The sequence below is a fragment of the Arachis hypogaea genome, chromosome 20 (genome assembly GCF_003086295.3).
Source record: "Arachis hypogaea cultivar Tifrunner chromosome 20, arahy.Tifrunner.gnm2.J5K5, whole genome shotgun sequence".
Taxonomy (NCBI): domain Eukaryota; kingdom Viridiplantae; phylum Streptophyta; class Magnoliopsida; order Fabales; family Fabaceae; genus Arachis; species Arachis hypogaea.
This window is the reverse complement of record NC_092055.1, coordinates 135,466,770-135,488,296: the sequence shown is the minus strand read 5'-3', so window position 1 is coordinate 135,488,296 and position 21,527 is coordinate 135,466,770. Positions and strand designations below refer to the sequence as shown.

The 21,527-nt window shown below is 31.4% G+C and overlaps 2 protein-coding genes across 3 annotated transcripts; both read left to right on the top strand.

Annotated features, from left to right (window-relative positions):
• Window positions 1–3,766: 3,766 nt before the first annotated feature.
• LOC112784389 (elongator complex protein 5) lies at window positions 3,767–8,125 on the top strand. 2 transcript variants are annotated; one of them, XM_025827568.2, is made up of 10 exons: window positions 3,767–4,120; window positions 4,249–4,454; window positions 4,943–5,035; window positions 5,399–5,556; window positions 5,713–5,759; window positions 6,300–6,369; window positions 6,538–6,758; window positions 6,850–6,939; window positions 7,507–7,582; window positions 7,662–8,125. In XM_025827568.2, the coding sequence occupies exons 2-10, from the start codon at window positions 4,288–4,290 to the stop codon at window positions 7,844–7,846; spliced, it is 1,107 nt and encodes a 368-aa protein (XP_025683353.1). In that variant the 5' UTR covers window positions 3,767–4,120; window positions 4,249–4,287; the 3' UTR covers window positions 7,847–8,125. The 2 variants fall into 2 exon arrangements, with proteins under 2 accessions (XP_025683353.1, XP_072085965.1); XM_072229864.1 differs by having other exon boundaries at window positions 3,783–4,120; window positions 4,288–4,454.
• Window positions 8,126–15,054: 6,929 nt separating this feature from the next.
• On the top strand, window positions 15,055–21,300 carry LOC112783850 (probable galacturonosyltransferase 13). Its single transcript, XM_025826922.3, has 6 exons — window positions 15,055–15,778; window positions 16,899–16,954; window positions 17,077–17,232; window positions 18,470–19,060; window positions 19,585–19,887; window positions 20,352–21,300. The coding sequence occupies exons 1-6, from the start codon at window positions 15,568–15,570 to the stop codon at window positions 20,634–20,636; spliced, it is 1,602 nt and encodes a 533-aa protein (XP_025682707.1). The 5' UTR covers window positions 15,055–15,567; the 3' UTR covers window positions 20,637–21,300.
• Window positions 21,301–21,527: the final 227 nt, after the last annotated feature.

The following is a 21,527-nucleotide window of genomic DNA, read 5'->3' as shown; positions in this document are numbered from 1 at the left end:
GTTGGAGTAGTGCAACTTTTATAGGGTGTTAACCGTCCCTTTATCTTAGGAAAGTTAAGATATGGCTCGTGGAAGTGGTTAGAGAGATTCTAGGGGCAGTTACCCATTCAAATGAGTGCTTATCTGCCAGCTAATCCTCGTTCCCGACTTCCTTAGAGCAAGTCGTGATGCAAACCGACTTTGTAGCGGTTGATTTGGTGCAGGGTGAGGCTCAACCCTTTGGGTTGGGCCTTCTTACTTGGATCCTGGGCCCTAGCGTTGGGCCATGGTATGAACAAGTATAAACGGATATTTTTTTAGTATAAAAGCAATAATAAAGGTTATTAATTAAGTTAATTACCTAATTAAAAAAGTATAAAAAATTATTTAAATAATAATAATAAATAAGATCACTATTTTTATATATTACAAAGTTTATGAAAAAAAATTTGGATAATAAATAAATCATTAATAGATTATACATTAATTCTATAAAAAAAATAAATAATTAATACATTAGATATTATTATTTACGTACTAATATAATATATATTATCGATTATTAAGTTTATAATTAATTTTTAATCTAATTTTTGGTAATTAAAATTTAAATGATTAAAATTATTAAATGCTAAATATTTTACATCTAATCAATTTATTTTTTTATTGAAATTAAAAAAAATGAGTCATTAATCAATTCTAAATTTAAATTTAAATTTGAGTAAGAAAATAAAAAATATTTTAAATTTTATCTTTCTAACTAGAATTAATTTCAAGACAAAAAATTATTTTGCACATCATATATATATATATATATATGTGTGTGTGTGTGTGTGGATAGTATGTTTATTTGTTATTTTTTAATGGTAAATATTGTCAAATAAAATGGTATAAGAAATTAGAAGAAAATGTATTTATAAATTTAGGAAATATTAATTTATTTTCAATAAAATAAATTATATATTGAATAACAAAAGTTATTATTGGTTTCTCTTCACACTAACTAATACTCAACGATGGCGTTTCGATACACCATGTTATCAAGAAATATTAATCGATCTAATAACTTTTGTCATGACATAAGTTTATGAATTTAAAAATTTAAAAATTATTTCATAAAATGTGAAGTTTTAACAAGTAACAATGTTGATCATATTATTTTGACTTCAAGAATGAATACGATACTAACAAATAAAATTGTCCTAAGTAAATTTTAACAAAGACAAAAGTCCATAAGTATTGCTATTAAAGAAAAATTAATCTATTTTAAAGATAAATACAATTTTTTTTCTACAGATTTTCTAACTCGGCAAGTCGAGGATTAATCCACCACATATTAATGATCTATTATTAAGGGTGAGATTCGAACTCCAAATACTTACTTAAGCAGACAAATAAGATAACATTCAACCAATTCAAATCGATTAAAATAAATATTAATTATTTTAAATATTTTTAAATTATAACATATTTATAATAATAATTACTGTATATATTTTTTATTTAAATTTTAATAAAAAATTTTTTAAGGTAATGACCAAATCAGTACTCGAAAGATTCAAACGCTAACATTTTGGTGCCTCACTATTGTTATTAACAAAATGGTCCTTAAAAGATTTTAAAAATTAACAAGCGTACCCAGGAGTTCGCCGGAGCACATCTCCAGCAAGTACAGTGCTGACATGGCCACTACATTTTGATGACATGACAACCTCCCCCCCCCAACCTTACTTCTTCCTTTCTTCCTTTCTTCCTTTCCAACGCACTTCTCCTTCTCCTTCTCCTTCCTCCTCCCCTTCCTGAATGCACTCTTTCCCCTCCCCAACCCTAATCCTTCCCTCCCCTTCCCTAACCCTAATCTCCCATTCCCAACGCACTTCCCCCCTCCTCAATCCAAAATTCTCCTTTTTGAACCCTAATTCCCCTTCCCTTGCCCCTTTGAATTCTAATCCCCTTCTCAACACAGTGTCTTACACTCTCAACTCACTCTCCCTTAAAACAGCAGTGGAGTTCAACCTTCTCAGTCTTACTGAGCTAGTGTCATTGACACCGCACTGTCGTCATCTCGTCATCGGATCTTCTGCGTCCGCCAATGTCGTCTATCTCCTTCATGGCATTGCGTTGTCTGTGCGTCTTCACCGCTATCGCCTTCACTGCTAGCCCCCAGTCGCTGCCATGCTTCCTCTGTCTGGGTTCCGTCTTGGCTCCATCGTGTCGTGCCCCTCTGTGTCTGGTGTTCTTCTTCTATTCTTGCGTTGGTGGTGTTGTATTAAGTTTTATTTTATTTTATTTTATTTTATTTTGATTATTGTATATGAATTTATTTATTTTCTCTGAGTTTTATTGTTATTAATTTTTTTGAATGATAATTTAACCTAAAAATTTGGGACAATTCATGATTTGGGGCAACTTTGTTGATGTTGAGGTTGTTGTTGTTGTGAATGGTGGTGTTGAGGGAGGGAGAGGGGAGTGTGCGTTGGGGAAGGGGGAGTGGTGAAGATTATTGTTGATTTTAAGGCTATTGTTACTGCGAGTGGTGGGGTTGAGGGAGGGAGAGAGGGGTAGTGTGCGCTGGAGAGGGAGAGTGGTGGAGGTTGTTGTTGCTATTGATGTTAAAGTTGTTGTTGCTGTGAATGGTGGTGTTGAGGGAGAAAGGGGAAGTGTACGTTGGAGAGGGGGTTGTGATACGGCGGAGACTACGATGGGGAAGAAGTGTGCGTTGGGGATGAGGGCTGCGACAGGGGGGAGAGGGAAGGGGAGGGAACTTTGGGGGTGGTTTGCCAAGTCACCAAAACACAGTGACCACATAAGCATTGTGCTTGCCAGAAATTTGCTCCGACGAGCTCAGGAGCACGCTTGTCAAATTTTAAAATCTTTTAAGGATCATTTTGTCAATAACAATAGTGAGGTACCAAAATGTCAGCGTTTGAATATTTTGGGTACTGATTTGGTCATTACCTCAATTTTTTTTTTATATAATTTTATGTATTAGCCCATGGATACACTAGTTTGGGGTAGGGGTGTTCATGGATTGGATTCGATTTGCATATCCGTGGTATTTATCCAAATATGATATGAAAATTGCGGATATGGATCCGACCCGCAAGGCTATCGGATCAGATCAGATTCGCACACTAATCGGATCGGATTGCGGATTTTGTGTAGATATTCGCATATCTGATTCGCATATCCGCGTATCCACAAAAAAATAAATAAATAAATACATAAATATTCTTTTTATATTTTATTTCAACTAATAATTATCATATTTGTTGTATTATTTTAATTTATTATTTAAGAAATGTATGTTTAATATTATTTTAAGAGTAAACCTATTTAAAATAATAGAAAAAAAATGAAATTTTGTTGATATTTTTTAATAAAAATAAGCTTTTAAAAATATTTTTGTATTTTGTAGATATATCCAATATCCAATCCGATCCGCAAGAATCCAACTTAAAAAACTGCCGATATTAAATTCGATCCGATGATTTTAGTACGGATCAGATCGAAATTTTGGTCATATTCGATCCGATTGGTGTTAACTCCTAATTTGGGGATAAAAAGTTAGGTTAATTTTTTTGTAATACTTAATTATTGGATTTTATGGTGTTTTTCAAAATTGTGAGAACAGTACAATACGCCTCATATTGACAATACGCCCCTCTTGTGTATTGTCAATACAAGGAGGGGTATTGTACTGTTCTCACAATTATTGTCAATACAAGGAGGCGTATTGTACTGTTCTCACAATTTTTAAAAACAGCATAAAATTCAATGATTGAGTATTACACCAAAATTATACAAAAAAAAATAAACGTCCCTTTTTTTTTTCATCTTTCCTCGATTAAGAGGCATAGAGGATCCAGTTCCAGAGAAATGCGGAAACCCGTAACCCCAAAACCCTGCTCCGCCCCAAAACCCTCACGTAAGCGTTGGCGTAGCCCATAACCGTCGTCACTCATCCTCCTCCCGTCCTCTCTCTCCTTCGCCGCTCGCCGCCGGCTTCTGCTCCGTTGTGCTCGCTCGCTTGCCGTCTTCTGTTGTCACCGGCCGGTTCTGCAAGTCTGCTAGGTTCGATCTGCCAGCCGTCCTGCCTCCGCTCGCCGCCGTTCCTCTCTGCCTGTTCTGCCACACTGAGGTTAGAATTATTATTTAATTATAATTATATTACATGCATTTATCAATAAGTTGCAACTAATTAACCGTTGAATCCATTTTGCTTAAGAAATGACAAGTAGTTTATGCTATTGTTTTTCACTGAGTTAGTGCCTCGACCGTTGGGATTTTGCTGACTCTGCACTTAAGATGGCAGAATCAGTTTGTAGATCTCTTAGGGATGGTGCATTGGAGGGAGAGCTTGCACCTGCTCTCACAATCAAGGACTCTTTGTCTTCCCCTTTTGGATTCAATGTGTTCTCCCACATTCTAGTTCAATTGTCGTCACACATCGTCGCCGGGAAATCTCAGTCGCGGTAAGTTTACTACACTTATCTAAAAATGATAACTTTGTTTTCTATGATTATGAATTGTTTTGTATCTTAGGACAATAAGAACAAGACACAAAGGAAAGAAACACAACAATTAGTATTTTTGTATTTTGTTTGTTGAAAAACTAGAACATATTATGAAAGCATAATTTATTTTCTTTTTTTTTTCATTCAAAAAATTTGGAAAAAAAATATAATGATAAATAATATATAGTTATGAAAAATAACAAGAATAATGAAAGAGAAAATGAAAAATAAGATGTGTATTTTGTTAGTGTCTTTGTGTCCTTTCTGTCAAGATGGTCACAAAATACACTAATTGAGTGTCTCCGGACACATTGTCCCTCCATGTCTTATCTGCCAAATCGTATCTCCGTGTCCTGTTTCAGTGTCCCGTGCCTGTAAACAAATGCAGGCTTAATTCTTATTTTTAATATAAAATCTTATGCTCCAATGTTTCATTTTGTATATAGAGGTATGGTGATTGTTTCACTTTCTCGGAGTCCATCATCGTATACTGGTTTGTTAAAGATGAATGAAGTGGACGTTGAATCTTCTAAGAAATGGTAAATATTTTCAACTTATTCATGGAACACTTATGTTGAGGAACGTTAACTTCAATTTTTCTTGTGCATTACAATTCTTCATTAAGTGCTATGTCTTACTCTTACTCTTATGTGAATTTATATTTAGATTTGTTTATAATAATTATAGAGAAAATCTTAGGGGTCAGTACTTTTATTAAAATCTAGCCAGCATTTAACCATAAAAAAAGAGTGTGTAATCCTACACCATTAGATGTAATCTTACACCATTAAAAATACTAATGATGGCTAATTGATGGCTACAAATTACCAAATGTGCTGGCTCCTAGCACTATTGATAATTATATTCACTATTGTAACTTCTCAGCATCTATGTTATTTCAGGATTCACATTTTGGATTGTTATACAGATCCCCTTGGATGGAAGGATAAGACAAGGAAATCTGGAGACATTATGGATCCTTCTAACCAAATTCTAAGTTCTTATAAAACAGTGAAAGATGTTAACAAATTATTTTCAGTAATTTGTGACCTCGGTCGAGGTATTACAGTTAGATCTTTCTTTATTCTCACCAAAATTAGCTTGTACAGTTATGATATGTGTCCCCTTAAAACCATTATGCTTCAGTTATTGGATTTCATTATTTATTTATTTTGACACATTCTTTTGAATAATACTTTTCATTTCATACATGCAGGATTGGTTGGGGAAAATAAGTCCCGCTTTTGTGTTGCCATAGACTCGGTAATTTTACATGCTGTAACTATTAAAATTTTGATTAATATTGCTTTAGTATTTAATAGAGATTTACATGAATTGTATTGTGTTATTTTGTGTTGGGGTCTTGGGGATGAATGTTCTGAATGATTCAGTTCTTCATTTGCTAACTGTGTAACGGATATATGCTCAATGAAACTTATGAAAAGTTTTATATGTTTCTGAGCTAATGCAAATCACCTTGAAATATAAGCTTTTAAGAATATAGAATATCCATTTCATTCTAAGACCAGTGTTCAAATTTCATGTTATCAGTGAATAGTGTAGCTATTTGAATTTTTGAATCCCTCTTGCTGTAGGTAAGTATTGCATGAAGTGTGTAATTCTGAGAGTCATTTGTGCCTTCACAGTTACTGGTATTACACTTAAAATTCTTTAGGGAATAAGTAGAGAGAGGGGCAGAAGCTTTTTGTCTCTCTCTCTTTTTTTTTTAAACTGTATTTCTAGCTTTGTGTTGTATTCTCTGTCTGTCTGTGATCCTAATGCATTCTTGTTGGATATTATCAGCTAAGTGAACTGTTGAGACATTCATCCATGCAGTCAGTTGCAAGTCTTTTAAGTAATCTGCGTAGCCATGGTACTCACTCTACTATTTATTCGATAAAGTTCCTTGGTTAGCATTGTGTACTGTATTCAAAATAAGGAGGGTAGTTGATTGTTTTGGAGGTTTATGTTTATGGCTTAGTTTGACATAATGCTTTAACTGTTTCTTCACTAATTTCTTTCTTTTTTTCTTTGGTTGCAGATCAAATTTCAAGTATCTTTGGGTTGTTGCATTCTGACCTTCATGAGGAGAGAGCTTTAGCTGCTGTTGAGTACACGTCCTCCATTGTAGCCAGTGTTGACCCATTTCATCATTCTGTTGATGGTCAGGGAAGTTATATAAGGAATTCATCCGAGCCCAATTTGACCAAAGGAAAACTTAATGTCAGGTCCAAACGTCGAAATGGGCGAGTTAGAGTGACGGTGATTTCTTTATTTCTGTTTTTAAGGTTTTTTGAAACAAGTATTTGACAAAACCAATGCACTGAGGTTGTATTTCTCAATTTGTATTTAGTGCGAAGAATTTAAAGTTGGGCCTAGTGGAATCAGCTTTGCACCTGTATCAGCAGTTGATGGAGCAGCAGTTGCTGGTTTAATTCCAAAGGTCAGTTCTGTAATTTCCTTAAGATGAAAAAATGGAGAGTCATGTCTCTTTCTTAAGAAGGAAAACCCCAACCATTGTCTTTTGATAAGAGACATTGAACCACGACTTTCTCCCCGGAAGTTTTGATTGAATAGAAATGGGCAAGATTCAAAATTTCCTTCCCGCCATCCCACCCAAAATTTTGTTGCTGGAAAATATAGCCCTCTAGCATAAAGGATTAAAGGTTCAGAAACTCCCAACTGTGATTAATTTAGTTTTTCTTTCTTTAAATGCTTCAAATATTACATGGCATATTTCCACACAAGAAATAGGAAGCAAACGGTTATATTATGTACTAATTTGTTGTGCCGAAAACTTTCCCAAAAACTTCCCACCGAAAGGCACACCTGTTCTAAGCCATTTGTCTGCCGACACTTAGATGGAGACTATATTCGTACTTCTACACATTGGAGTTAGGGTTGCTGGATTCTGCCCGCGACCAAGCCATAAATGCTTAATTATGTATAGTTGATTTCATTTTGTTGACTGTCACTTAATGATATGAAACAATCTGGATTTTCTTTACAGGTACAATTCAATCTGCAGCTGTCTGAGAAGGAGCTAGTTGATAGGTCAAGAGTTGTGCTTCCTTTTGAACACCAAGGTATGAAATAGATCTATATTTTCTCCTTCCGTCAAATGATGTGCATACGCTAATACTGAAGCTCTTCATTCTCTTATAGGAAATGGTAAACCAATACAAATTTATGATGGTAGAAGATCTCTGGAAGAGAGCAACAATGAAACAACACCCATTTCAGGTGGCAAAAAGGAGGAGTCTGGCAGGGGCGAGATCATATATTTTCGCGATTCGGACGATGAGATGCCAGATTCTGATGAGGACCCTGATGATGATTTAGATATATAAAACATTACTGTTCTCTTCCTGCTGTATTTGTTTTTCATCAAAGATAGATTGAAGGGTAGATTAGGATTGTGACTAATACAGGGGAAACTGTTTTTAGTGCTCATATGTAAAAATGCACATGTATCACATTCCAATATTTGTACAGCCTAACTGAGGAACCTGATTTCGTTTTGGATCATGATGTTTTGAATTCTAAGGTTTCGAATTTCGATATTGTTTAGACAGTTGGCTTATTTAACGAGCTAAATTTTATCCTAATATGGAACACAATATTTAACATGGTAGCTGTTATCTCCCAAATTTAATTGTTGGGTTGAATGAGCCAAATGCCATTTTACCCGCTTTTTTAAGTAACGAATTATTTTCTTGGGGATTGAAGTGTAATTAGTTATATTCTTGGGTGCGTGTTAGTTATCGATTAATCATTTTGTATATCTAACCACACTTGTTTAGATATATATAATTCTAGAGGTGACCACTCAGATAAAGACGCCTATTTCATCTTTTACTAAAGATGTTTTCATGTTGTATTTTAATTAGTTTCTGTATAATTTATTCGGTATTTTTCATCACATATTATTAAATTCTTCAAAAGATTTTCTTTCCAAAAATAATAAAAAACATTTAATTTGGACTAAAACAAAAAAATAATAATAAATTAACTATTAGATTTTTTTTTAATTATTTATATAAAAAAATATATCACATTCATCATATATATATATATATATATATATATATATATATATATATAACAAGCTTTTAAAATTTTTACAAATAAAAAAATAATTAATTTATATTCGTACAATATATAAAACAATTACTACATTATTATTATATTATAGATTAAAATTTATTAATTTAAATTTTGTTTTCATTTTTAATATAAGCATTAGAAATAAATAATTTTTTATAACAAGATATAGTGTAACAAAATATATATAATATTAATTAGTTTTTAAAAAATTCTGAAAAAATAGTTTTTCTAATAAAGTATTATTAGAAAATTAACATTATAAAAGCTAATTTCAACCAATATGATATAATAGGTTATTAAATATATTTAATACAAAACACATTGCATATAAATTTTTATTGAGTTTAAATTTTAAATAATTTTTAATTGAACTTCGAATATTTTTATTTTAAAGAGTTAGAATATTTTAACATCATCTTTTTTGTATCTTTTTAATTGAGTTTTTAATTTTTTAAATTATAAACCTTATTTATAATTAAGAGTAATGTTTTAACACCATCAATTAGTCACACATATAAAAATACCAGAACAATTCTATTGTCATAATTATAATCTAACTTTATAAGCAATACAATATAATGAAACTATATATAAGTAATATAACTAAATTTTATCTACATCTATAGTCACATTTCATAAATAATATAATTAAATTATATTTATGTTTATAATTAAAATATAAATAAAAATACAAAAAATTATCATGATGGTTAATTTTTTTCGTTCATAATTTTTTTATTATTTTTGTTGCAAAAAGTTTAATTATTTTAATAATTAATTATTTTTAAAAAAAGATAATTGAATAACACAAAAAACTCTTATTAAGAGTAATTTATTTATATATGATTAAAAAATAATTGAATAATTATATACGGTAAAAAATTAATATTATTAAAAAATAAAAATAAAATTTATTTTAAAATTAAAAATAAAGTTTATTTAAAAACAAAATTAAAAATCATGCTTTTTTTCTTTTTTCTAAAATTATCTACAAGTAATTCTATAAATATTTTATGATGAATAAAAATATTAAACTCGTACTAAAATTTATTCTAATAAAATTTATTTTTATTCTACTAAACGTTAAATAAACTATTGAAAAGAATTTTGTTTCCTCCGTTAGAGAAGAATGATAAACTTCCATACTTCTATTATGTTATGGCAATAATTTGGTCTATTATTTTTTAATAATAATAATAATAATAATAATATAATAATAATAATAATAATAATAAAAAAAAACAAGTATGTCACAATAAAAAAAGAAGTACGTCACCAAATAATTTATCATCCGAATTATATATGAATCAAATTGATAATATGAGGGCTAACACTACAAAAATCGATAACAAGGTTAGGGACTTACAAAACCTTTCTTAGGCTCACAGAAAAAACGTTTATATTTGTGTGATATATAAAAAAATTATCATATATATGAACAAAAAAAGTCAAACTGTTTTAAAATAAAATTTTCTTTTAATATTTGATTAAATGTTCTTGTATTTAGTAATTTTTTTGGCACTTTCTCTTAGTTAAAAATATAATCATTATAATTTTTTAGTTATTATTGTTATGAGTGTTCACAGATTGGATATGGCTGAAATTTCGATTCAATCCGCACTAAACTCATTAGATCAAATTTGATATTCGCACTTTTTATGTTTGGATCAGATATCAAATATATCCATAAAATAAAAAATATTAAAAAAATTTTATTTTTATAAAAAAAAAAGTCAATAATTTTTTTTGTTTACTTTTTTAAACATATTTACTTCTATCTGATTAGAGTGTAGATCCGATTCGATCTAATCCGATCATCTTACAGATCAGATCATATCCACAAATTACAGATCAGATACGAATAAATACTGTGAATTTATGGATATGATCTAATTTATGAACACCCATAACTACTACTATAGGTTCATTGTTGTAAAAGAATGCTTTTTTTTATTATAAACCATTATTAGATCTTAATTACTATTAAAACAACTTAATTGTCAACAAAGAGATAATACTTATTAGTCTCTAAAATTATGTTCGTATTTTAACCTAATTTCAAAAATTTCGATTAACTCAATTTAGTCTCACAACTTAATAGTTATGACTCACATTGGTTCCTGATCTTATTTTTGTCATTGTCTCACAAAATCGTTAACGACATTTTGAGATGGACTAACGACTGCTACATTATACGTTCTAGCAACTATTTGATGTGACAATTGAAATTTTTTTTACCTTAATTTCTTTTTCAACTAAACACTTAAAACCCTAATATGAGTCACGGATACCTAAGTTAAAAGATCAAACTAAGTAAATTAAAACTTTAAAAATTAGATTAAAACTCGAATATAACTTCAAAATAGAACTTCAACTTATGTAGTGAATAATTTAAACGAGAATCAAATAAATAAAAAATTCAACATAATTTTTATCAATGTTTTCAAATTCGAAATTTCTATACCAAAATTAACTAGGATTTCTCTTTAAATTAAAAATTTAATGAAATAGTGACTTTAATTATCTTAACCAATGTCCTAATTAATTACTTTTATGTCTTAAAAAAACTGTATATGAGAAGAAAATAATTAATTTATCTACTTTAATAAATAGTTATTTTACTAAAATGAAAGAAATTATTTTTTTAAATTTTTTTAAAAACTAATTAATAATATATATATATTTTGTTACACTATATTTAGTTATAAAAAATTTATTTATTTCTAATGCTTATATTAAAAATAAAAAAAATTAAATTAATGAATTTTAATCTATAATATAATAATAATATAGTAATTATTTTGTATATTGCACGAATATAAATTAATTATTTTTTATTTGTAAAAATTTTAAGAGACTTGAACTTGTTATATATATATATTTTGATGAATGTGATATATTCTTTTATATAAATAATTTTTTAAAAAAAATCTAATAGTTAATCTATTATTTTTTTGGTTTTATTTCAAATTAAATATTTTTTATTATTTTTGGAAAGAAAATCTTTTGAAAAATTTAATAATATGTGATGAGGAACACTAAATAAATTATAAAAAAACTAATTAAAACACAATATAAAAACATCTTTAATAAAAGATGAAATAGACGTCTTTATCTGAGTGATCACCAATTCTAGATACATATTATTTTGTTTTCCATGTTATATACTGTTCATACCCTAACCCAATAATAAAGGCCCAGGATCCAAGCAAAGAAGCCCAACCCAAAGGATTGGCCCTCACCCAGTACCAGCCTTCATCCCAAGAAGTCGGTACTGAACACGACCTGCTCCAAAGAAGTCGGATACGAGGGTTAGCTGGCAGATAACACTCATTCGAATGAGTAACTGCCCCTAGAAACTCTCTAACCACTTCATAGAGCCATATCTTAACCTCCCTAAGATATGAGAACGGTTATCCACCTAAAAATGTGGCACTACTTCAGCGGTGGTTATTGGTTCACCACTATAAATACACTGACACCATTCAGGTATCTCTAAGTTCCAATACTCTCTAACCTGCTCACACTCTTGCTAACTTAGGCATCGGAGTGTCTTTGCAGGTACCACCCCCCATTCTTTCACACGTACAAGTAGGACGGAGGAACACCGAGTAACAGATCCACTCGAAAGCCACCTCCTTCATACGTTTGGACCAGCCAACGCCATCCAACCCATTAATCTCCGGTTACCTACCGTAACATATACATTCTGATAATCCCATCACTATATACACTTGACGAACATAATTTACTTTTTAAATGGATGTTATAGAGGTGTATTGCACAAATGTGCATTAGAAGAATGTAATAGTAACATATGGATCAGAACATTTCGATAGAGATGAGAAGGGTATTTCGGTGGAAGCAAGAGAGGAGTATCAATGAAATAGACTTTTGGCTCAATGAAAAGAGGTTTTACCCCATTGAATTTCATGCTCGTCCTATATACGCATACATCACAGTTTACATAATATTAAGATACTTTTAGAATTTAATTTTAATGCATTGTCAGTGTAAAAATAGTTTTACACGTGGTTAAATTACATAACATCGCATTAACAAAAATATTTTGTTTTTTTTACATATTACATAAAGGCTGCATTTGTTTCTGAAAATAGGATATGATAAGATACTGAGAACAGAACTGATAGACAAAAACACAAAATTTTGTGTTCATGTATTTTGTTTGGTGATAAATTAGAACAAATTATAAAAATATAATTTATTCTCATTTTTTTCATTCAAAAAATTTGAGATGAAAGATCTAATAATAAAAAATATAATTATGAAAAATTAACAAGAATAATGAAAGAAAAAACGAAAAATAAGTTGTGTCCTTTATTAGATTCTCCGTATCCTTCCTGTTAGGATGGACACAAAATACACTAATTCAGTGTCTTTGGATACATTGTTTCTATCCATATCTTATCTGTCAAATACGATTTTTTGTCTCAGTATTCCTGTCTCAATATCCTGTCAAACACAACCAAAAAGTCATAAAAAAAACTGTTTCACTGAACTATGCATCAAAATTAAAATTTTAACTTGACCAAATGCTCCCTTTCCAAACTTTATGAATCTGCCTTTTTAATTGTAAATTGGTCCATACATTTTTAGTGAAATTATAAATTGATTTCTACACTTTAAAAGTTTATAATTGAGTTCTTAAAGAGAATTAAAATTTGTAATTTAATTTTCGCCTTTCAAAAAGTGTTCAATTTAATAGAATATTCTCAAAATATTCTCTATTTTAAACATGTGAGCTGCATATGTTTGACAATAGAAACCAATTTATAATTTTAGTAAAAGTATGGAGACCAACCTTGTAATTTAATCATTTGAAAATGACAAAAAACTCTCTAGGCTATCTAAATCCATCCCGCCCCTCCCCAGCTCTCTCACTCTCACTTTCTCATTTTCCAAAACGACACCCCAATCCCAGCGTTCTCTGTCTCTCACCTCGGTTCATTATGGCCGCGCTGGATCCACCACATTTGTGCTCACGAGTCGGGTCTCGCCTCTCTCATCCGGCGACTTTTTCTTCTCTTCCAATCCTAATACTGAACACCGATAAATAAAAGAAAACAATTCCAATATCGAACATACTCAAAGCGAACAATTCAATGTCTAAGAAAAAATAACAACAAATCAACATAAAAATAGCAACTCAATTTATCAGTGGATCCAGCGCGGTGACGGAGGCGAGAGGCATGACGATGGTGAGCCGAGGTGAGAGATAGAGAGCGCTGGGGTTGGGGTGTCGTTTTGGAAAGTGAGAGTGAGAGAGTTGGGGAAGGGCGGGATGGGTTCAAATATCTTAGGAAGTTTTTGGTCATTTTCAAATGGTTAAATTACACGGTTAGTCCCTATACTTTCACTAAAATTACAAATTAGTCCCTATTGTCAAACATGTACAACTCACATGTTTAAAATAGAAAATATACTGAGAATACTCTATTAAATCAAGCACTTTTTGAACGGCGGAGACTAAATTGCAAATTTTAATTCTTTTTAGGGACTTAATTACAAACTTTTAAAGTGTAGGGACCAATTTATAATTTTACTAAAAGTATAGGGACCGACTAAAATTTATATATAATTTACATGTAAAAAATTAAAATTAGGAGGGGCCATTGCCCCCTTTCCTTGTACTAGCACCGCCCCTGGGACCGACTGTGTAATTTAACCTATAATTATACTACTTTAATAATTTACACCTCATGTTTACTAGATTACACTTTTTAGAATTGCCTAACGAATGAGTCCGATTCATTTATATTTAGTTTGTTGAAGTCTGTTTTATTCACGAGCGATCATTTTCAGTCTGGACTGTTTATGGCCAGTCCAATGAATTAAACGGGATGATTCATTTATCTTTTTATTTTATTTTTTAAAAAATATTTTGACAAAAATATCACTTTTAAGTCAAAAATTTTAAATAAATAATATTTTTTTAATTGATATGTCAAATTAAAAAGAAATTATGGCAAAAAGTGCAATTTTTTTAAAAAAAATTTTGAAAAATATAAATAAACCATCCGTTTAGTCTTTTTAACTTATCATTATTTTTGGATTAATTAGACTCAACTTGTTTAATCTGAATTTAAAACAAACTTAATTTTAGAAACGAAATTTACCAATTTAAATAAATAAACAAACTTATCCGTTAAATTTAACCCGTTTTAAAGCCCCCTACATTTACCACGCTCTTCCTTTTTTTATTTTTTTTATTTTCTCATTTTTTAAGACAAAAGGCCAAAAATAAATCAATAGCTAGTTAACTACATAACATGAACATCTACATCTACATGGTAAGAAAGATGAACTAAAATTAACCAATAATATTACCCATATACTGCTGCCCACGCAATCCTTTTTAGTTTTTATTGACTTGCCCATATTCATAGGAAAATACCTAAATATAACGGACAAAACCATGTCCCTACTTCCTAATCTCAAGGTCAAACACAAACACTTCATTTCTTTCTCTCTCTCTCTCCCTCTCTCCCCATAATCATTCCTTGGGGGAAAAACTCTTTTTTTTCCCGAAAAAAATTAAATTAAGTTAAAAAAATAAAAAAGAGAAAATAAACGAAACAAAACCAAGTACACATTTTCTGACTCTTCTCCCCGTAGAAGAAAAGCTCCAAACAAATCCAGAAGAAGCAGAAGAAGAGAAAGGGAAATTCCTGTTTCGGCTGAATAAGGCGGAGACCCCAAATGCGGTCTTTTAGAAGGCCACAGACGAATACCATTGAAACAAAAGAGAAGAAGAAGAAGAAAGTAAGAGAAGGGGAAGAAGAAGAAAGAAGAAAGGGGATTATAGGGAAGAATAGTGTGGATGTGGTAATGGGAATTGGAAGGGAATGGGAGAGTGCGAGAAAAGGAGGTGAAATTAGGGTTTCTGTTGTTGTTGTGGCGGTGAGTGTTGATGTTAGGGTGGTGTGCATCTGCATAGACGAGAATGCACCTTCGCTTCTCGCCTAGCATGAGAAGCATCACAATATCGAGTAACAATGGATTTATTGACTTGATGAAGATCAAGGTCGCAGCTTGCCACATTTCATATCGTACCCTCTTCCACACCATTCTCATCCTCGCATTTCTCTTGCCCTTTGTCTTCATCCTCACCGCTCTTGTCACCCTTGAAGGTGTCAACAAATGCTCCTCATTCGGTAATTCTTTTATCCATTTTCTATTATTCTGCTTCGGAGATTTGATTATCGTGGATTCTATTTTGTTGAATTTTACGCTATCATGCAATCAGATTCATAAATTTAGATGACTTTTTGACTAGTGGATTTGAAAATTACTTGTGTTTGCTGATGTAACAATATATAATTGGACTATTTTTTCCCTAGTGTTTGATATCTTTAGGGAGTTTTTTTCATCATTTCTTTATTTTGAATCCTTTTATTTGGCGCTAGAATCTTTTGCCTGTAGTCAACTTTTTATTATTTGATATATTTTGATTTGAATATTGCTTGGTCCGGTCTACATACCTTCTGGGCTAGGCTCAAATTGGTGAGGATGGGGCGAAATGACCTTAGCTTAGAACATACCATTTGATAGATTTTGTCATTTTGATTTAATGTTGTTTGGTTTGATCGAATGGGGGAACAGTCGAATGGTCTCTATGTGATCCCAAAATCACGGTCCAAGCTGTAGAGTCAGCCATTTATGCATTTGTCAGATTAGGTTGAATATATTGCAACCAAAGACTCTTCCTCAAATCCTACATTAATGCAGGATATTTGTGCACTGAACCGCCCTTTTGTTGTATTGTTTGTTCGGATCCAAATGCCATCCAGACTCATCTCCGTGTTAGATGACGCGAGGAATGACCTTTGCCGGAAACCCACTTCTAGAGAGAAAGTAGGATTAAGCAGAAAGGGGATGGATAAAAAAGATTTAGACCTTAAAAGATTCTAGTGATGATGATGCTTTTCTAATATGTGTTGGCAAAATTTGTACCTATTCTGATAATTCTTTTACATGATAAATTAATGCATGCTAAGTTTTTTCCTTAAATTAGTGAAGCATTTTATATAATCACGAGTAGATAAAATATAGATAAATATTTATAGTGCCTTAGCACCATAGTTTAGCAAAGCTAGGTTTTGTTCTACTATTACAGGTTAACTAATAGAAATTTCAAGATACATATATTTCTTTTTGTTAACTTAAAATGTTATCTTATTTATTTGTAGCTTTCTTTTGATTTTCTTATGTTTTTGTGTACCTTTTGCCTATATTTAATCCTTGATTTTTTTTTTTGCTTGTTTTGTACTCTAGATTGTCTTGGTAGGCGTTTAGGACCAAAGTTTCTTGGTAGGGTTGATGATTCAACGGTAATTTTTTTACTTTTTGATTTATTCCATAAGTTTTTCTATTACAATTTTATTTTTATTGAAGTTTTGGTTAAATAACTATTTTCTAAAACCTATCTGTGGTGATGGTAATGCTATGGCAGAGACTAGTTAGAGATTTTTACAAGATTCTTAAAGAAGTGAAAACTGGGGAAATTCCAGCTGATCTAAAGCTGCCAGATTCGTTTGATCAGCTGGTTTCTGATATGAAGAATAACAACTATGACACGAAAACATTTGCGCTCGTGCTAACGAGAATGGTAAGTTGCCTAGTGCGTTTGCTTTATGTATTAAATATCTTAGTTTTGGTCAATTGGTTTTGAGAGGAGAAAGTAGCTGTTGAAATTTAAATATTTAAATGCTTCAAATTATATAATAGGTGAGTTTTTTTTTTTTTTTTAAGGGGGAAACAAACTCAAAAACTCATTTAATCTATGCACTTGGCTTAGAAGGTTGAGAATGAGATAATTGATGTACTATCTATGAACTCTGGCTAAGAAAATTTGTAGAATAAAGACTTAGGAGTTGTACTGATTCTGCTTATGACATCTCTAAATTTTCTTCTGTTTAAGGTACTTAATTTGAACCTACAAAGATACAATAATGACTATTTTTAAAAATCATGTGGAATTTACTACTAAGCTAGGTATTATGTTTTATTTGTACTATAGTAAGCTTTGTTACATTGTGTAACTCACTTTTATCATTTTATAATATGTGAAGTTTGAAAGCAATTTTTTAAAAATAATACTGGCTCTAGATTTTTGACAAAAAAAATAATTTTTTATCAAAAGAGTTTATTTATATGCATTGCAGGATTTACAAGAATCATTAAATTATTTAGTCTTTCTTTTGTTCTTTTATTCTCACATTACATGAGAATAATTGTGACAACCCTTTGCCTCCTACGGCTTTTAGGCCCACAGGAATAGGCTACTTAACAAGAATAGCTGTTGCGGCACAAATTCACACCCATGAGTCAGTGCCTTTGTTAGTTTGTCAATCCTTAAAGGGCTTTCTTCCAGGGGGAAGAGGCGACAAATCCTGGTTATGCTTTTGCCCCCCACTTAGGGATTGTGAGCTACTATCGGACATTATTATTATTATTATTATTATTATTATTATTATTATTATTTTCTTTTTAATTGTTTAAAGATTATTTTTATTTCAATTGAATACAATTACATCTTTTAATGTCTCTTAAGAAATAAGTAGAAAATGAGAAAATACTTTGTCATCATGACTGTTATCATCTTTGTTTCAGTTTACAATGCTTCATGCATTCCTCTTAGAAATTTGAGCCATTGTTTTGTCATGTGTAGCATTGTTATTACGTAAGACTAAATTTATGTGTATTTAAGTGTTTAGTTTTGTCAATATTATGCCAAATCTTGTCATATTGTTCCGCAATAGATGCTATTGTTCCTATGTTAAAAGGTGGTGACAAAAGATAATCATCATATTGACCTTCGTTACAATGTATTGTTCTTTGGACAGATGGAAAAATTTGAGAGGGAAATTAAGGAATCTAAATTTGCAGAGCTAATGAATAAACACTTTGCAGCAAGTTCTATTCCTAAAGGGATTCATTGTCTAACTTTGCGTTTGACTGATGAATATTCGTCAAATGCCCATGCACGCAGACAGTTGCCCCCTCCAGAGTTACTTCCTCTGCTGACTGACAACAATTACCACCATTTTATTCTCTCAACTGATAATATATTGGCTGCCTCAGTAGTTGTTACCTCTACTGTGCAGTCATCTCAAAATCCTGAGATGATAGTCTTCCATGTCATCACTGATAGAAAAACTTATGCGGGTATGCATTCATGGTTTGCGCTAAATTCTGTCTTCCCTGCTATAGTTGAGGTCAAAGGTATTCACCAGTTTGACTGGTTGACTAGAGAAAATGTTCCAGTACTTGAAGCGGTAGAACATCAAAATGGGATCAGGAATTACTATCATGGAAACTATGTTCTAGGAGCTAACCTCGATGATATCAATCTACGAAACTTTGCTTCAATATTACAAGCTAGAAGTCCAAAGTACATATCATTACTCAACCATATCCGTATATACATTCCCGAGGTAAGTTAAATTTAACACCTCTCTAACCCTGCACTCATGCACTCTCCCTCCCTCCCTACTTCCCTCCTCTGTGTGTGTGTGTGTAAATGTTATATAAGAACAATGCATTTTGTTAGGTTTGGCAAAGAAATTAATGCTCTTGAAAATTTATATTTGCAAGAGTTGGTTATGAGCACTGCTACTATATTCAAATTTTGATTAGTCATAGTGGCTAAAGTGAACTCAGATTGTAAAGTGAAGGATAAGTATTGTGTTGAACTATTTGAGTGAGATGTTTGTACTATGTTTCCTAAATTGGTTTGTACATTTTGGTTGCGATTAATTTATATATCATAATGGAAGAAGACAAACTATAACATAAATGTAGAGTTGCTCAATTGCAACATTTGGGGTATCTGCATTGGTTTCATTATCACGATTCATCATGTCAATTTTTATGTGAACCATTTTAACGTTCCTAAAAATAAGAATTTCTTGCTCTAATTTGTGCTTATTGACTTGGTGGTATTTTTAATATGTCGCAGCTTTTCCCAAATCTTGACAAGGTGGTCTTTTTGGATGATGATGTTGTAGTTCAGCGAGACTTGTCTCCCCTTTGGGATATTGACCTAAATGGTAAAGTTAATGGAGCTGTTGAAACTTGCAGAGGGGAAGATGACTGGGTAATGTCTAAGCATTTTAGGAACTATTTCAATTTTTCTCATCCTGTCATTTCAAAACAATTAGACCCTGAAGAATGTGCTTGGGCTTATGGGATGAATATCTTCGATTTGCGTGCATGGAGAACAACAAATATAAGGGAGACATATCATCAATGGTTAAAAAAGGTAAAGTCTCAAATATATATACTCAGCCTAACAAAATTTTAGTCACTTTTTGTGTTAATAATTTTATGCTTTAACAAAGTTTTTGAACATTTTTAATTTATGTTGTTGTATACCCAATAAATTGAGTACCTTAAAGATTTTTTAATGTCAGTTTGGCTGATTATAGTTTTAGAATACATGGACCTTTGGCTGCATTTGGATATTGTCTCTAAGATAGAGAGAATTTCTGTCTCATTTGGTTGTGGAGACAGAGACACAATTTCTGTCTGAGAGACAAAAAATTATGTATTTTCTGTACTTCCTGAATGTGGGGATAGCTAATATTTCTTTTTGTCTCTGTATTTCTATCTCAGAGGCAGTATCCAAATGTAGCCTATGTTCTAATGTTTTAAATTCCCTTCTTGGAGTGCAGTCAAAGTTAGAATTTGCATAAGAATTTATTATTAATGGCTTCTGCATGGCAGAATTTGCAATCAAACCTAACAATGTGGAAGCTTGGAACCCTACCACCTGCATTGATAGCATTTAAAGGTCATGTTCAACCAATTGACCCTTCTTGGCACATGCTTGGCTTGGGTTATCAGAATAAAACTGATGTCGAGAATGTTAAAAATGCTGCTGTTATTCATTACAATGGTCAATCAAAACCTTGGTTGAATATTGGCTTTGAACATCTTAGGCCTTTTTGGACCATGTATGTCAATTATTCAAATGAGTTTATTAGAAATTGTCATATATTGGAGCCATAGTCTGTCGAAGCGACGAGCCACGGTTTAAACGACAGGGCATCCTATAAAAAAGGACAAGTAAATACCATTTTCATCTTAATTTTTTATTTTATGTATTTCTTTACTTGAGATTTTTATTAAGATGAATTCGAGATGACATATAGAGAAGCATTGGATGAAAGGGGAAAATGATCAAGACATTGGAGTGGTTTACCATCCTTATTTTGCAACATGATTCCCATAATGGTCTTGCCTTCAGAGTCAGATTCTTGTGACAGAGAAACAAGTCCTTTAATCACTATTATTAGTCTTTTAAGAGGCTATTATAGTAGAGATACCTTAGAGTGAATATTGGAGAATAAACCAAATTCTGAAGATTAAGGTCATGCCTATTTCATCAAATCTAGTTTGATGCTGACTCTGCTGAGAACACAAGTGGTAGGATAGCTATGTTTTTTCCCCTCCATTTATTATTTTTAGTTTGTTAATTTTATGATAGCACCAAGTTTTTTACTATACACCCATTTGATTTGATATATTGATTGTAAAATCTAGGAGTAGTTCATGAGATTACTTTGTCACAGCTCCATTGAATTGGGGGAACTGTCTATAGGAAATATGTTGTTATTCTTTGTGTACGATTACCAAATATTGGAAATGTGCATATAATTCTTTTTAATTTTTATCCTCTTCTCCATCCTTAAAATTCATGCATTATAGTAATAATAATTCTGTTTTAAATTTTGGAGCTTGTTTATTCACAATATTAATATTGCAATATGTATAAAAGGGAATGCAAAAAGGTTAACAAGCCTTAAAAAAAAAAAAAAGAATGCAAATACTATAGTAAGAAAAGACTACTTAAATATTATTACGGGTTTGACCAGTTGGTCCGGTAAATTTGGCCCGTTT

What these genes read in the sequence shown, in the direction of transcription:
- LOC112783850 (XM_025826922.3), top strand. Translation starts at nt 15,568, where the DNA reads ATGCACCTTCGCTTCTCGCCTAGCATGAGAAGCATCACAATATCGAGT. An exon ending in CAACAAATGCTCCTCATTCG is followed by an intron (nt 15,779 to 16,898) that starts GTAATTCTTTTA and finishes TTTGTACTCTAG; the next exon opens with ATTGTCTTGGTAGGCGTTTA. An exon ending in GTAGGGTTGATGATTCAACG is followed by an intron (nt 16,955 to 17,076) that starts GTAATTTTTTTA and finishes ATGCTATGGCAG; the next exon opens with AGACTAGTTAGAGATTTTTA.
- LOC112784389 (XM_025827568.2), top strand. Translation starts at nt 4,288, where the DNA reads ATGGCAGAATCAGTTTGTAGATCTCTTAGGGATGGTGCATTGGAGGGA. An exon ending in GTTGAATCTTCTAAGAAATG is followed by an intron (nt 5,036 to 5,398) that starts GTAAATATTTTC and finishes ATGTTATTTCAG; the next exon opens with GATTCACATTTTGGATTGTT. An exon ending in ATGGGCGAGTTAGAGTGACG is followed by an intron (nt 6,759 to 6,849) that starts GTGATTTCTTTA and finishes ATTTGTATTTAG; the next exon opens with TGCGAAGAATTTAAAGTTGG.